At 34.1% G+C, this 17,105-nt stretch overlaps 2 protein-coding genes across 2 annotated transcripts; both read right to left on the minus strand.

The window, feature by feature from the left end:
* Positions 1-333: 333 nt before the first annotated feature.
* LOC128986856 (uncharacterized) lies at positions 334-6,381 on the minus strand. The gene is made up of 5 exons (XM_054407428.1): positions 6,129-6,381; positions 3,625-3,714; positions 2,392-2,480; positions 917-1,031; positions 334-438 (listed from the first exon to the last, which is right to left on the minus strand). The coding sequence occupies exons 1-5, from the start codon at positions 6,199-6,201 to the stop codon at positions 377-379; spliced, it is 429 nt and encodes a 142-aa protein (XP_054263403.1). The 5' UTR covers positions 6,202-6,381; the 3' UTR covers positions 334-376.
* Positions 6,382-7,546: 1,165 nt separating this feature from the next.
* On the minus strand, positions 7,547-16,774 carry LOC128986855 (delta(24)-sterol reductase-like). Its single transcript, XM_054407427.1, has 9 exons — positions 16,027-16,774; positions 12,628-12,852; positions 10,959-11,731; positions 10,618-10,711; positions 9,952-10,025; positions 9,555-9,590; positions 8,245-8,347; positions 7,987-8,051; positions 7,547-7,738 (listed from the first exon to the last, which is right to left on the minus strand). Exons 1-3 carry the CDS (start codon positions 16,652-16,654, stop codon positions 11,448-11,450), a joined length of 1,137 nt encoding a protein of 378 aa, XP_054263402.1. The 5' UTR covers positions 16,655-16,774; the 3' UTR covers positions 7,547-7,738; positions 7,987-8,051; positions 8,245-8,347; positions 9,555-9,590; positions 9,952-10,025; positions 10,618-10,711; positions 10,959-11,447.
* Positions 16,775-17,105: the final 331 nt, after the last annotated feature.

Here is a 17,105-nt window from a genome sequence, read left to right on the forward strand (position 1 = left end):
ACTTGAACCATATCCTGTAGTTTTTTAGTTTACAGAAACTCTAGTTTTCACCACTATTTCATCTCAACCTTAAACATGAGTTGTCAGTCAATGGCCTCACATAGCCGTTAAATAGCCGTTTAGTTTTTATTTTTATTTTGACTATTATATAGTTTTCATTATGATTTTCCTGCTTTTGTTTGGATTTTTGAAGTAATCTTTTATATGTTAAATAATACTTTCGTAAAAAATCTACGATATTATTTCATAACAGGTTTTATATCCACGACAAACTCTAATTTGTCCATACTGAAAATTTTTTTTTAGGATTAGGACTTCAAATAATTTAACAGTGTACTTTTGTATTTTTAGTGTATCTGCAGGAACGAACAAAGGGTTAACCTTTTTTGTAAAAGCACTGGACGAATCTGTATCCTTTCTCACAAACATCCTTGGCATCTGAAACGATATTCAACCACAATAAATATCACACAAGTATAAAAATTAATCACACTAAATTGTATGTTTATATATGTTTCCTATATTTCCTTGGTAGACATTTGTTGGTAAGAAAAGAGTCTTATTTACCAAGAACAGTAAAAGAAATACATCTGATTTATTTAAAAAAGTATTTTTCAGTGTTACCAGTGGTGACTGTGATGCAAAAGTGGTCAAAAAAATATTAATAGAACTAATGATGTTATTACTTAAAAAATATTGCAATATTAAACAGATAGAAATCCCTGACTTAAACAAAAAACTTAATTCTCAGATTCACTATAAGCATTCCAAACTTTTCTGAATAAATTTTATCATCCAAACAAAATATATATATATATATATATATATAGAAAGTTTTATGAGAAAATCGTTTTTATAAAGAAAGTTTTCTTGAAAATTGATTATAATTTTCAGAATGAATACTAAGGCTACTTACTCTCCTTCATACATGTCGCTGAATTTCTTGATATGGATTCCTTAAACCTGGATTCTGGGATACTGTTTAAAAATTTCTGCATCGAAGATTGGCTAAATTTGCCTTGTCGGTCCATCTAAAAGTAAGCATATATTTCAATTCAAACCTTCAAAAATATAGATATTTGATATTCTATTGAAATACCTTTTTCGTACTGTAGACGTTATATCAAATAGGCATAAACGTATCCAATTAGGTAAAAACTTATTATGGTATAATAGTATATCAACTATTAAAATGCATAATAGTTGCATAATAGTAGTTTTCCAGTCACATCGACAAAATTCACAATAGACTTAGTACTAGTGCTTTCCTTCTTCGTAGGCTCTCCTGTTATCAAGATAGACGCATCCTTCTGACAGCTTATTACGGTCTTGTTTACCCCTTTCTTACATATTGTGTGCCCGTTTGGGGTAACGACAAACTTCAAACTAAGAAAATATTCAAACTGCAAAAAAGGGCCATCAGATTAATCTTCAACCTAAAATATAGAGAGTCTTGTAGATCTGTCTTTCGTACAAATAATATGCTGACCTTCCCATCAATTTTCATTTTTGAATCTTTGACCTTCTTCAAAAAAAATTCGACACTGTTTCATATTAGAGGGTCATCTCACCACAGCTACAATCTCAGGAGGAACTTTAACCTACATATTCCACTATCTCGTACCACTTTCCATAAAAACCAATCATTCTCCATGTGTATCCGTCTTTTTAATTCTCTTCATAACACAATCAAGGGCGAACATGATTTAAAAAAATTTAAGCGTGGTCTGAGGGAATATTTAGTTGATAAGGAATTTTACAGTGTTTCTTCGTTTTTAAATTGTAAATAGTTTGTACCTTTTGAAGTTTGTATCTTATTTTAATGGGTCTTATTTTACTTGTTTAGTTTTAGTGACTTTTGTCCTGTACATTTATGTATTATTATGGCAATAAAACATTCTGATTCTGATTCTGATTCTGATTCTAATATTTAACTTTCTGTAAGCATATATTTCAATTTAAACCTTCAAAAATATAGATATTTGATATTCTATTGAAATACTTTTTTCGTACTGTAGACATTATATCAAATAGGCATAAATGTATCCAATTAGGTAAAAACTTATTAAAAGTATATCAACTATTAAAATATGTAATATTTAACTTTCTGGAATTATTGGTAATAAACCTGTAAATTAAAATAGTTTGTTGGATTGTTGGATCATGAATCACTAGGCTATATAATTTTTTCAACAAACGAATAAAAATTCAGTTTAGCTTCACAGCTGATCTGCCGATCATCTTCCATTTAAAATATTTTTGGAGATTAAATTCTGACAAAGACATGGCTGTAGCAAGCACCACTGACAAAATAGTACACAACATACCATTCGTATATTCTATGATCCTGATATACTACGTGTACCATAATAATAAGTGGTATCTACAAACCAGATTGAACTTGTGAAGCAGGCATGATGTGAAACATTTACTTTTCTGATCAGTTTGTTCTGGAGAAGTCAGAAAGGCGACACTCATGGCTGAAACATACCCCACATCTCTTTAACTGAAAATATCCAATATTGGCTACACGGTTTATAATTACTTGAATGTAACATCCCATAAAACATTAAAAAAAATATAATAATTTCTAGATTGGATTTTTACATGACATTTGTATACAAATAATTACAAACAAAGGGGAGCTGTGGGCATTTTAATTGCGTTAAAACTTTTTTAACTCAATTTAATAACATAAAATAGTTTATTTTGGATCTACACCAATTTACCTACCTCAATCAGCTGTTAAACTTATCAAAAAGTAGCCTTAAAACCACTTCAATAAATTGTTTTACCTAACCCGCCATGTTAAACTTCCCTATCCTAAGCGTGATGTATACAACTTCCTTACTTCTCGAGTGATGTAAAGTATCAAAAAACTCACTCGGTGATGTAATGAAACCCATTTAAATAACATTGAGTGGATAACTTAAAAAATATAACTCTATGGAGCCAACGAGTTTAACGCTAGAAATCAGCTGTGTGCTTGAATTTTATTGTTATTGTTATGTTTTGGAGAATTTTCCTAACCTAGCTTTTGTTTGTAAATGAACCTTACTGTTATAAGATGAGTGAAATGGGTATTGAAAAATATTGTTCGTAACCTCCTGTATATTGTCGGGTCAGGTAAAATCTTGTACGTTACACGTTACGCAAGAGCGTGTTTACATCACTTAGGTAAATTATGCAACGAGCGAAGCGAGTTGCACAACTTTCACCTGCGTGATGTAAAAACGCTCTTACTACACTTGTAATGTAAATAGCTATTGTCTCACTCGTTTACATTCTGACTATGGTTAAACAATCAACTGAACAACCAGCAGTTAAATTACAATTTACATTAAACCTTTTTGTAAAGAAAGAAGGTCAGCATTATACTGAACATTTGAATGCATACTGTAGAAATAAATCATAAGCAAAAGGGACAAAGTCCTAAAGGAAATAACCTTTTAATTACCATTCCTCACTCGGCTAGGTCATAAGCTTTATAAATGCACTTCAATCGCAAAATGCCTTCAAGTTATACGGCTGTAAAAGGGATTTAACAGAGAAAACCCTTATTCACAGTTTTGATGTTTAAATTTTAATGATAGTGATTTGTTTCAACATGTCTTGTAAACTCACCTGATGGGGGGCCAACTTCTTGTGAACACTTTTTTGCTGCTTCCACAAATGTCTTCTTGAATGTTCTCTTATCTACCTGCTGCGCTTGAGCTAGAAACCAAAATATAAAGGAAAGAAGAACTAAGTAAAATAAGCATAAATGCAGTTTTTAAACAGAATAGTACCAATTGTACATAGTTACAAACTAAAGAGGAATGAGTTTTTTTCAGATCAATTAATACCTCATATAATATCTGGAAGCCAACATAAGACATAAGACATAAGACATAAGACATGTTTATTTCCAGTAGACATATTACAAATGTATTGGAAGAGTCAAACATTTTTCATGCAGAGCAGTTGTCAAATTAAGAAGTAAGTTACAAAGTGTACTTTGAAGTCTACGAAAAAAGAAAATTGCAATTTAAGTTATATAATTGGTCTTAAACTAATGACTGGCAATTAACAGTATGATTTTTTGGTCAAATGATTGATTCAAAATACTTTGAAAACCAAACAAAGGTTTAAGTAGTTGAATACTGTAATTCTAATGTATTTAATAATGCAAAGAGCAAACAACTCTAGCATATAAGAGTAGGTACCGCACACAATGAATCATACAAATAATAGTACAATTTAAAAAAAAATCTGATTAAAGGTTGTACTGCTGGATAAAATAAAAGATTGAATTTGTATTCCAATATAGTTGAACATTGTTTTATATGAGATTGAAGTTTTTATAATGAGCAAATGTATTAAAATAATCAGTTTTAGCTTAAAATGTATGAGAGTTGTCACCAATGGTTTAATAACAGTAGTTAATTCAATTCAGCGAAATGTTGTAATACAATATAGACAAAGTGAAAAGTAAAGTTGATTTTTTTAGATATTTGAATGTAAAAGTCTGAAAGTAAAAATGATAAAAAAGTAAAAGTCAGGTAACCCTTACATAAGTTCTAAATTAGTTCAAAAATATTACTGTTGACCCCTTAAAATTTGTATTATCTAACTTGCGAACTACAGAACAGTGTACACAACAGTTACAGTTCCCTGATAGACTCTTTTGTAGTAAGCAAAAACCACAACCATTAACAAACAACACAGCTACTCCACTACCACTCTTTAATACCCATATTAGTACTTATGGTTATGGAGTGAGGAGGGAAAGAGAGGATGTCTAGATGCCAGCAATTAAAATGTCCCTTTGTGAATGGTAAACTGTCCATCTGGCAGCATCTGAATGAATAAGAAAACTCCATAAAAATTTGTATTTGTAAGTGGTGTACAACCTACAGCAAGCTAGAAGCCCTCTTCAGCAATTCTCTCAACCCTCATACAAAGTGCAAAATCACAACACCCCTACCGCAGTAAACCTGCAGACTAAGCAAATTTTCACTTGCTTCCATTAGTCAAACGGGAAAACCCCATTTTTACCCTGTAAATTCATTGCAGCAATATTGTAGGTTTGTCTGAGCTATGTTTATCAGTATAGTTAACGCTTCACAGAACAGACATATCGCTTTGCTTAATACGTTTCGCTCTCAAGCCAACCTCTAAAAACAGATTAATGCAATTTTTGCACTACACAATACTTTAACACGTTCGCTACTGAGCGTCGCATATATGCGACGCCGCGGTCATTGCCACAGACCGAGGTATACATTTGAATCTTACACATAGACCGGCTGTCACTTGGATAACAGTACACACAGACCACGGGTGAAAACCTGTAAAACAGTGATAATTTGCATTGTAATACGCTACAATCGTGTTCGTAAATAATTTATTCTTGTTTTTTTCTATTTTTTATAACCTTTTGTAATGTCGCATATTTGCGACGCCCGGTCTACAGCGAAGACAATATTTAAAATTATCATAGTTTTCTTGAAATAGACTAAACGTCGCATATATGCGACAGTTCATTGTTTTGTGTTTTAAGGTGAAAGTAAGTAAAAAAAACAAAACAGATTATTCAAGAACAGTTTATAACTGAACAAGAACAAATATAAAAGCTACATAGGATAATGCAGCATACATACTGCATACATACATACAGTGATGCAGAAAAGTAAAGACCAGTTTTTCCAACTATCATATGACGTCACCAATCATCATATCCACAGACCAAGCGACGCAGTTGTGCGCCAGACATCTCTGTAGACCACTACAGGGAATTCAGTGCCTTCAAATAGACCGTTACAAAGATATAAGCATTTTAATAACATTAGAACCCCGACGCAAATATGCGTCGGCAGTCTATTTTAATGTGACTAGCCGTCGCATATATGGGACGGCAGTCTATGGTTGGGAACAGGCCGTCGCATATGTGCGTCGCTGGTCCGTGTGAATGGAAAATTTCGTACTATTGCAGTAGCGAACGTGTTAAACTACCTTTCAGCTTACAATGGATTGTATATACCTACAATGCTTTGAGATAAACTTGTGATTTATCAACTATATCGAATAAAAAAGATATATTTTCAAAAATTTGCAAATGTGAATTCACAAAGAAAAATAACACTTACTTGGGCCATAGGTGTATATAAATACAAGCAGGATAACAACTGCTGTGACCAGGGTCAGCTGTCCTCCATTCATCCTGATGAACTGATGATGGCAAATGAAACAGGAAGCATTGATAGTGATCTTTGCAGAGTGATTAGATCAGTGACATGGCAATAGTCATGCTATGATCACTCTTTACCATGTGTGCTCAATATTTACAGTTAGGGACCAAGAAAACCCAACTGTGCTAGTCCATGTAAATGAATTGTTCAGCATTTGCTGTCCAAGTCAGGGCTTTTGTCAAGAATAAGTAGCCCCTATCCCTCCAAATTGCAACCATGCAGAATTTTTTTAAGGGCAGTGACATATTTGAGTTAAAAACATTTAACACAAAAAATTGAGAAGGGATTTCTTCCCCTCTATTTTTTTTTTTTTTTTTTTTTTTTTTGTGGATATCTAGCGTATTGAACCTGTCTCACGACCACTGAAGTACAACGTTTTGATTACTAGAATGAATAAACACCTTCAAAATTTACAGTATTATTAACCCTCGAGCGGGGGCTTGCGGAGTTTTCCTCCGCAATTGTAGTTTTTGTTAATATAAATATGCATAATGGGTGTCGGCAGTCGTGTATGGCTCTACACTTCACGCACCTCATCCTGGGAATTCCCATTAGCTATCTGTACCCCCGAATTCCTCCTCATTTTGTTGTCAGCTGCAATTCAGTGTCGCGGTGTCAGTTTGCGGAGGTTTACTCCGCGTGCGCCCTATCGCGTAAGTCCTCAGCGCAGAGTTTATTTCCTCATGCGTTATTTTCAAACTTTGTGTATATTTTATACATACAAAATTATAAATATGTATAAATTTATTATTTTATTTATAGTTATTATCAAATATATTTTGTTTGCATGTATATGTATAATTGAATTATTGCGGATCAAAACTCTGCACGCCCCTCGTAACATACCTTTATACTGGAAAATTTCTCAATATTATTATTTGAAATATTACTCATATAAAGTTAAACAAGTATGTTATCAACAAAGAAATTAGGTTTCTGATTAGGTTATTCAACATTTACATATAGTATATCGTTATAACAACAAGTAAAATGGGTAAAATCTATGCTATTTAGTTTTGCGGAATAAAACTCTGCATGCGCCCGCTCCTGTTTTATTGGTGAAGCGTCTCCTCGAGGGTTAAGAATATTGAACCAATTTTTACTTTTGTCCCCTAGTACCGTAGTCTATATGGAGAAAATAGTGTCTTTACAAAATGATCAAGTTTGAAATTTGGGTGGTAATATCTACTTTGGGTCACCCTTAACCCCCAAAAAATGTGCTACAGACTACACCTGTGATCTGATTTGGATAAAATGTGGAATTTAGGTATTAATCCATGGTATCTACAGAGTCTTTTTTATTATTTGTTGGAGAATTTTTATTTTTATTGTGGTTTTCCTATAAAATACATTAAATACCAGATGTACAACAGAAAATCAGATTTTAACAAAACATAAATGCTGTTTGCTATTCACCATTATCCTTGTATTTATTAATTCTAGAACAACACTTATTTTCACAAATATTTCTTCAAGTAAGGCCTGACTTCTTCTGCTTTTGTTCTTGCCTGAAAACAAAAAACATGATATAAGCTTCTTGCATTTTAAATTAATTGTGGTATCCCCAACATGATTCTTATAAATAGTATTTAATCTATGTATCACAAAAAGGAAAGTGTCTTCTCTAAGATGGTGCCTCGAGTGGCTTAAACAAATACTAAAAGATACCACACAGTGAAAACTTTGGAAATACCTTTTTTTCATCAGACCTATAATTTTACCACTGAACTATAATACATACTGAGCAGTGTGTTACCTTAGCAGAAGTGTTCACAATACACTTCAATGCATTCACCACCGCTTCAGCTCCCGAACCTTCCACTGAAACAAGAAGCTCAATACATTAAATTCTTATTTTGATTGGTTCTCAAGTTTGTCTCAACATACAGAGTAGCATTAATCTGACATACTAGATAAGTGTCTCTCAATATTTTGTTTCCCATAGATACTTCTATTAATGAGATAGTAAGACAACAGGTGGGTAGTATTCTGGAGGTCCAGTCAATAAAGATACCTTTCCTGCAGATCCTGTAGACTCTATTGAACTCTTCATCGTCATTCACTCTGCATTTGTACTTGTGGAGAGTTTTCGGCATCAACTTCCCTTTAGCATCTAGCTTCATCAAGGTGGTTTAGGAAAGACATAAGGAAATAAGTAACATCTTTTGAACAATAAATCATTATGGATAGGTTCTACATGTTTCTCAAAAGCAACCAGTTTTCAATCAATATCATAATATTTTAAGGTGGTGACCCTGGTCTTAGCGTGACGACTGCAATGAAGCATGAATAACCTGAACACTCTAAAGGATAGGGAACACAGAAGAAGTGTTAGAGTCAGTAAAAAAAAATTTGGTTTGAAAGAAAAAAGTTATGCTTTGTGCACCCCTTGTTATTGATTGCACGTTGCATATGGTTTTTTAGGTTATTTTATAACTGTTATAGTATTAATTGTATAGTGTTATTTTACCAAGTTATTGTTAGTTCTTTTTTTTATGTGTATTGTGAAGTGTGAAGAACTTTTATTTTGACAGCAGACAGCTAAGGACTCTATCACGCACAGGTCATTGTGACCCATGTGATATTTTTATTTTTTTGTATTTATTGCTGCAAAACAGTGTGTAATAAATAAAGAATTTTCTCTCTCTCTCTCTCTCTCTCTCTCAGTGCCTTTAGTACAGGTTGCTGTATCGCATATGAAATATCTGCAACTACTTCACTGTCATCTTCATCTTTGCGGTCGTCACCAGAAGACCAGGAAAGGATTTACCACCTATATAGGAATAAACCGTGGAAGCTTATCACAGAAAAGCATTACACTTGTTTCATATTTCTAACTGTAGATCAAATTAATTTTCTATTGTGAATAACTAACTTTTAAGCCAACAATGTACCGGTACTTTTAAGCTACTGTGTTCATGTGTCACTATGCTTTATATAATTCCTTTCAGATGTTTTCTGCAGTTAAGTTATCGTGATATTAATAAATTAATGCCATGACAATATAGTAACTTAGCTTTTTTTTTTTGAGTAAGTAAAGATCTTTTGTAAGAGAAAGTTCTAAACCCTGGTCATGTTACTAGTTAGTTACTATCTCATGGTAATCGTTTTGCTGGATAGCATCGTTGATTGGTAGTCCAATAACAAATTGCATCTGAGTCCAATAACGATCTGGCTTTGGAATCAAACGAGGAATCATACGATTTCTTGGTGAGCACTATAACCACCCAGCTACCCAAACAGATTATATAAATCATGTATTAATTATTATGGCCTGGATAGTAAACATCTCAACTGTTTTGGAATATAAATGGCATTGCTTACCAAACCAAGCTTCCTAGCAGTGCAGACATAAACGCTCTGGAAACCAAAAAAATATGTTAATCAAACAACTTTATCTCAATTAATTATCTTTCAAAAGTTGCAAATTATTACCAACGTTTGCAAATCATTGCCGCATTCCATTGTTGTGGAGCATAGTTGGATACCACTGGTGATTTTTTAAAGCACCTTAATTTTCTGGTCTAAACGTTTGCAACAGGTATATGTACTTAAGATTCGTTGAATGAAATCTAGTTATATGAAATGACCTCCTGATGAGATAAATGTGTGTAAACACCTGCCTTAGACGATAGATAAAAATAACTACATTGAAGGACAAAAAATTTAAGAAAATACTTCTAGAAATAGTTCAAGAATGTGGTATCCATAATGACCTTACCCTACAGCGTTCATATTTTGCTTTTTCACATTTTTTTGACTTCTCTTCTTCCAATATTTCTTCTAAACATAGATCTACAAGAAAATGCATGTATGATTACCAAACCGAAAAAAGTTTAACTAAACAGGAAATATGTGGTTATGACACAAACACCACTACAGTATAAGCAAACTCTTGTCTTCCAAATGGAAGTCCAAATGCCAAAGTTAATTTGGAAAATGTTCAGATTTACTTGCAATTTACTTTAAGTGTGAACATAAGTTGACTGATTCAAAGTGATGATACAGGGACACACACCAGCCCCCAATGACTATTTCATAAAATGTGTTTTCAATGTTCTTGAGATTTTTATTTGTCACAGCATACAAAGGGTCTGCATTGGACATTGTCAATTTATTGTTAAGTCTTAATCCATAAAACTAAAGAGCCATTACAATCCTCCACTTCAAACATAAAGGTTTTCCCAGTTTTACTATAAACATATAAAGACTAAACCTTTACCATGTAAATATATATAGAAGCTAACAATTTATAGCTTATAAATAAGTATGTATCAAGGAATACAGTAAATATCCTTGACTTTTAAGGTATACAACGGTTATCAATGTACAGTAGTTTGATTAATAAAGCGAATAAACATAAACTGTTATTACAGCTTTTGCTTACCAAATGTCATAGATCCATCATCAAATTCCTTGTAACAATCTTTTAAAGCTGCAATCACATCACTAAATTTTGTCCGAAGCTGGAAAATTTAGACCTAATAAACATATTAAGCAATACAGCATTCAAATCTCATTCATAAAAATAAATGATCAAATACATTCAAAGCAGGTTTATAATGCATCTACAGGGATAGGGCAAAATATTTTAGCCATAACTAAACTCTCAGGTATGGTAACACTAAAATGCTATTTTTCTAAAGATAAAACTCATCTTGAAAAGAAGAATTAATGTTCTAGATTATAAATTTAATACCCTGAATTCAATTAAAGTAAATTTCTTACTCGTAAAAGCGAGAAAAGTTTGCAGTCCAAAAATTCAAACATTTTATAAACATTGAAATTATCTTTCACTGTCACCTTTTGAAAACATCTATTTGTTGACAAAATAAATCATTTCAAACATTCACTTTATTTGGTAGGATATAGTACACACAAACAGAATTATCTTTATCCATTAGATTCAGTTATCTCAAAGAGTTATGAGTACTTTAGAAGTAACTGAAGTATCACTATCAATTATAATTACTTTGTAAAAACACTCAAGGCTGGGATTAAATATGAACAAGATAAAAAATTATTATTTTAATGTGGGTTCGCTATAATTTCATATGTCTCAAGTTTTTAGTCCACTATATAATAATTATTTTCTATATTTTATTGTTTGGAATACCCATCAAACACCCCAGAAAGTCATAATAAGTTACGTAACACTTATTTTTATTTTATCAATATTTAAAGCTATAATCCGACACTTCACTTGGTAAATTTAAACTAATCATTCACGCTGCTGTTTTCACCAATTGCAATCACATCGATTTCAGGCTTCACTTTGTCGTAAAGGTGGGGAAAAGCGCCTTCAGCTGAGTATTTTTTCCTCACTTGGTCATACAATTTCAGATCAAACATCTGTTCAAACTCCTCTCTGGTCATGAAGATATCTGCGTAGAGGAAAGAGAATCCTCTGATGCTGCGTGTGAATGCTTCCATCTTTCTCATAGCTTGTGTTGAGTTGTACTCTAACTTACGCTTCACATAGCCTGGAACTCCATAGATGCCTGAAAAACGTTTTAAGTAACTATTTAACACTAAATGAATGCATTTTCTCAAATAACTCAATTGTAATAGATTGTGTCAATGAGAGCGGAGAGCGGTATGCACATTCTCACAAGAACCCTTCCGATACCATACCATTGTTTTATTATAATTTTGTAGACGTCTTAACAATTAACAGTGGATTAATTTAATACCACTAACGTCTAGTAGTGTCACGTGGTCAGTGTTGTTAGAAGCCTGTCCCCGTCCCCGTGTTAAATGCACAGGATTGAAATCCATGAGTACGGGGATTACGGTTACAATAGGCCCACCAATCTCATATAAAACTAGGAAAATTCAATCTCCTCATCTTAGACCATCTTTTATTGTATTTAAATAATGTACTGTATCTTTCATATGGGTCGCCGGAAGACTGCCCCCCAGAAAACTACCCCCCCCCCCCAAGCAGGTTCCAGTCACGGACACTCAAATTTAGTTGTCACACAGTTCTAATCTAACCTAACCTAACCAACCAAACTTGCTGTAACATTTCAAAAATCAAAAATGTCACCACATGCATTTTCTATTATCCAACGGAATTATTCAAATTAAAATTAAAATTACATAAGCATGATTTGTCAAGGGGGATAGTATTCCAGTCGCGGACACGGCTTCCATATTGGTTAGTTAGCAGATTTTGTGACGTCACGTTTCACCTGGGGGGGTAGTTTTCCAGGGGATAGTATTCCGCATCCCCTTTCATATACCGTAAAACTTTAAATTAGCTAATCACCACCATTACTTTAACAGGAAAAAGTGTTCACAGTAAGTCATTTATGTCAGTACCATTCATTGAAAATTTTCGACAACTTCTACACAACACTTAACCCATAATCAAAACTGTCTATTCTAAACTCACCCAAGTCATTATAGAGAGCGTAGTCAGCTCCAGGACAAAGACAGTCAGGGTTTGGTGTAGGTATTTGTCCTGAAAGTTCTCCTCTGTCGTAAACCCTACAAGGATACACCAACAGTGGATAGAGGTCAAACAACTCCTGTGAAAGGTCAATCTGCTCCTCTAGACTAGACATCGGCAACACAATGTCTTGGAAAACCTGCTTTGTGAACGTCAGCTTCCTGATTCCTGGAAAATTGAAAGAGAACTGAATATTGGTTTAGTGAGAAGTTTCTGAGAGCATTGAAAAAAGTGTTTAGTGAATTTTACGTAAAGGACAGCAAAATGGGTTTGTTTAACTATCAATTGTCTCACAACCTGAATGATAATCATGCAAATGTTTATACTAAAATACAAGTAGTTGGCTATGTAGTCATAATTTGGAATAGGACTAAAATTTCTTATCCTCAATCGATATCAGAGAGTATAGTTTCATTCTGAGAGGAGGATAGATTTGATTCTTGGCGTATTCACAAATTTTAAAGGACATGGACCACTTTCAGTAAAGCATTCGTGATTCTTCCATAAAGAAAATTCACAGGTCTGGACATTGAAAAAGTTCTAAACCTTTACTGATTGAAAATTATCTTTATACTCATATTTACCTTTAAAGTAAACCTTTAAAGTAACAAAACAACTGTATATTTTACTAACAGCCAGTGGCTTATGTGTTAGGGGATTTTAACGTCGACATATCTACTGACAGTTTTGATAGTAGGAAATTAACTGCGACTATGTCGTCGTTTGGTCTCCTAAATGTGGTCCACTCCTATACACGGGAAGCTTTGGGCTCATGTACATTGATCGACCACATATTCTCAAACGATAATAACAACCTCAGGAGCGATGTCATAAAATCTTGTCTGTCCGACCACTATGCTCAATCAATTTTGATCAACACTAACTTGCCTACTGATCGTTCAGGAGCGAAATTTACGTACGCTAGGAGTTTTAATTCCACCAATATAGAGACTTTTAAACATTGCCTTCAGCTAGAGAACTGGGGAGATCTGTACGAAGCTGAGAATATTGATAGTAAGTTTAATGCTTTCAATAGTACATTAAGTTATCATTTTGACATTGCATTTCCAAAAAGAATTAAAAAGCTCCATTCAAAAAACAAAAGACGAATTTCATTTTCAGCTGAACTTTTAAAGCTAAAAGAACAATGTCTTGTATACTATGAGAAGACAAAGCACCTCAACTCTGATAACGTTCTAAGACAATACTATCTGAGATTAAAAAATGAATATAGAAAACTAATTAGAGAATTAAAGACGAAAATGGTAATTGCCGAGATTGAAGAATCAGACAGTAAAACTAAAGGTATTTGGAAAGTAATAAATGAAAACAGACCAAGAAAAAAGAAGGCAATGGATAGTATTTGTATTAAGGATGACAGTGGTGGTGTAACCATTACTAATCCCAATGAAGTGTGCAACAGATTTAACAGTTTTTTTGCTGAAGTTGGTAGCTACAACAACAAAGGTGCGAGAATTCCTCCTAACTCCTGCAATTTAAACAATAGAAATATAATATCGTCATTTTTCTTGAAACCAGTGACTGAAGAAGAAATCAAAAGCATTATCAGTGAGCTAAAGAATAAAAGATCCTCAGGAGTTGATGAAATATCTCCGAAACTACTGAAAACCATTTCAGGTCTGATCTCATCACCACTCTGTCACATGATTAACTGCTCCTTCGTTGAGGGAAAATTCCCTTCCAATCTAAAACTGTCAATGGTAAGACCCGTTTTCAAGAAAGGGGACAAAACCAGCTGCACAGGCCTATTAGTTTAATATCAACCTTTAGTAAAGTATTTGAGAAAGCAATGGTTAATAGATTATGGAGTTTCCTAGAGTCCCAAAACATCCTATATGAAAACCAGCATGGATTTGTAAAAAACAGATCGACAACCAGTGCCATGCTTGGTCACATAAACAGAGTGGTGAGGGATATGGATTCACGTCAGAAAGTAGCAGGGATGTTCTTTGATTTTAGCAAAGCTTTTGACCTCGTGAACCATGATATACTGTTGAGAAAAATGAATGATCTGGGCATTAGAGGAGTAGCTCATGCTTGGTTCTCTTCGTACCTGAAAGACAGGCGACAGTTTGTTATGATACCAGCTGTAAATAAAAGTGGCTACTTGCAGAACCATTCCTCTTCAGAAGTCCCAGTCAGGAGAGGTGTGCCCCAGGGTTCCGTCTTGGGTCCGATTCTCTTCCTTATCTTCATAAATGATGTTCCATCCAGCTTGAATCTTGCAAACATATGCCTTTTTGCCGATGACACTTCTATCACCATTTCAAATCCCAGTATTCATGCCTTAGAACAGACCCTATTTCTTGAATCCAACTGCCTGCTTCAGTGGTGTGAGGATAATGAACTAATCTTAAATGCCAACAAAACCACACTCCTTCAATTTAGCATTGATCAGCATCGCACATCCACTGACATACATGTTCTTCTTGATGATACCACTATTTCCCCCTCCCCAGATGTAAAGTTCCTTGGTTTAATTCTAGACGAGAACCTCAAATTTCACAAGCATATCGATCACGTTTCAAACAAGATATCTGTTGGGATTTTCATGCTCCGCACTCTTAAACATACTGTTTCGTGTGAGGTCCTCTTGACAGCCTACTATGGACTAGTTTATCCTTATCTGACATATGCTGTACCTGTCTGGGGGTGTGAAAGCCAAAGGACTCAGTTCATATTCAGGCTTCAAAAAAAGGCTCTCCGAACTGTTTTTTCCCTTCACCGTCGTCAATCCTGCAGAGATGTCTTCAGATCACATAAAGTTCTAACTTTCCCTTCCATTTACATTTTAGAAACATTATCATTTATCAAGAAAAACCCATCATCATATAGCTCTCCAAGTACCCATAGTTATCGTCTCCGCAACAATTTCAATCTTTCAGTACCACGACACTCAACCACTTTCTTTCAGAAAAATTTCCACTTCAATGCAGTAAAACTTTTTAATGACCTCCCTCTCCCTTTGAAAGCCGAACAGGACATCGGAAAATTCAGGAAATTAGTTAAGTCCATGTTGATAAATAAGGTCTGCTACAGCGTCCGGGAATTTCCTGGTAGGCTTTAACCTTATTAAACATAAAAGAAAACAATTTGTATATAATGTATTTAGTAGTTAATTAATTTCATAAAAATGTAATCTCTTGACTTGGCCAATGCAATGTATTGTCAATCTGGTTGAATAAAGGACTTTGACTTTGACTTTGACTTTGACTTTGGCGAGGTATTAAGAAGCTAAAGTCTAACTTAAATATTAATTTTAGCATGTAATTGTCTACATGAGTAATCTGACTTTTCTAAACTAACACACAAAAGTAGTACCTGGTGTTGTTGTGAACTTCAAAAAAGCTATTTTGGGTGGTAAAAGCCATCCAAAAAACAAACGAAACAGTTCATTGTTCCCAAAAGGAAGCATCGACTCCATCACCCAAAATATGGACCTGTTATGTCTCAGAAGATAATCCTCCAACGGAATCAACTCTTCAGTATTTCCCCTCTTCAGAAAAGTCTCTACGTATTTATAAAACCAAGGTTTGTACCACTTCTTGACATGGTTCACCTTCAAGCGATCTGTTGCGTTTGAAAACCATCCAGCTAGAATTACAGCTTCTTCTTTACTGTAGATTATAGCTTCCAAAAAGTCAGGAGTATGTTTATCTTTGTTGTTTGCTCCTGCTAGTTCCCTCAGTAGTGTGCAGTACCTCTTCTTTCCTCTCATAGGGATGTAGTTCATGTGTATGTAAGGTTTGGCTGGAATGATTTCAAGCTCGAGTGCAACTAAGAGTCCTAATGTTCCGTGAGACCAAGGCAACGCTTGGTGAAGGTCTGAGTGCTCATTGTCTTTAGTTACATGTATAAGTTTGCCATTTGCTAAGATAACATCATATGATATGACACTCTCTTGGAATAGTCCTACTTTGTGTGAGTGAGTGGTCATCCCCACACCCATAGCCAGTCCACCAAGAGTCGCTTCGGCTATTTCCAAGTGCACTGCCAATATATAACCTCTGGGCAACAAATATTTAGTAATCTCCCCAACAGTCACTAAAGGCTCTACTTTCACTTTAAGTTTTTTCTCATCCAAACCCAATATATCATAAAGGGGTATTGCTATTTTATGACAGTTATTTTTTTGGAAAAATGTTGTTGAAAGACTGAGCCAATTTGCTCTAGCAGTGCAGAGGGGTTTTCTGTTGTTTTTAGGAAGTTTGTTCCAATATTGTATGTTCTCTTGAACATCCCTGACCTTAGCCTCATGATCCCTGTTAAAGGTAAACTTTCTAACATAGAAATAAAATTTGAGGAAAAAATCAAATATAAAACTTAAAGGTAAACAAAACACTAGCACAATAATCCCTCTGTGTTCTTCTAGTACAGAGAAACACCACTGTTTAACACTG

This window comes from Macrosteles quadrilineatus, unplaced genomic scaffold (assembly GCF_028750875.1).
Source record: "Macrosteles quadrilineatus isolate MER2022 unplaced genomic scaffold, UCM_ALF_1.0 Scaffold_2__2_contigs__length_208266976, whole genome shotgun sequence".
Taxonomy (NCBI): domain Eukaryota; kingdom Metazoa; phylum Arthropoda; class Insecta; order Hemiptera; family Cicadellidae; genus Macrosteles; species Macrosteles quadrilineatus.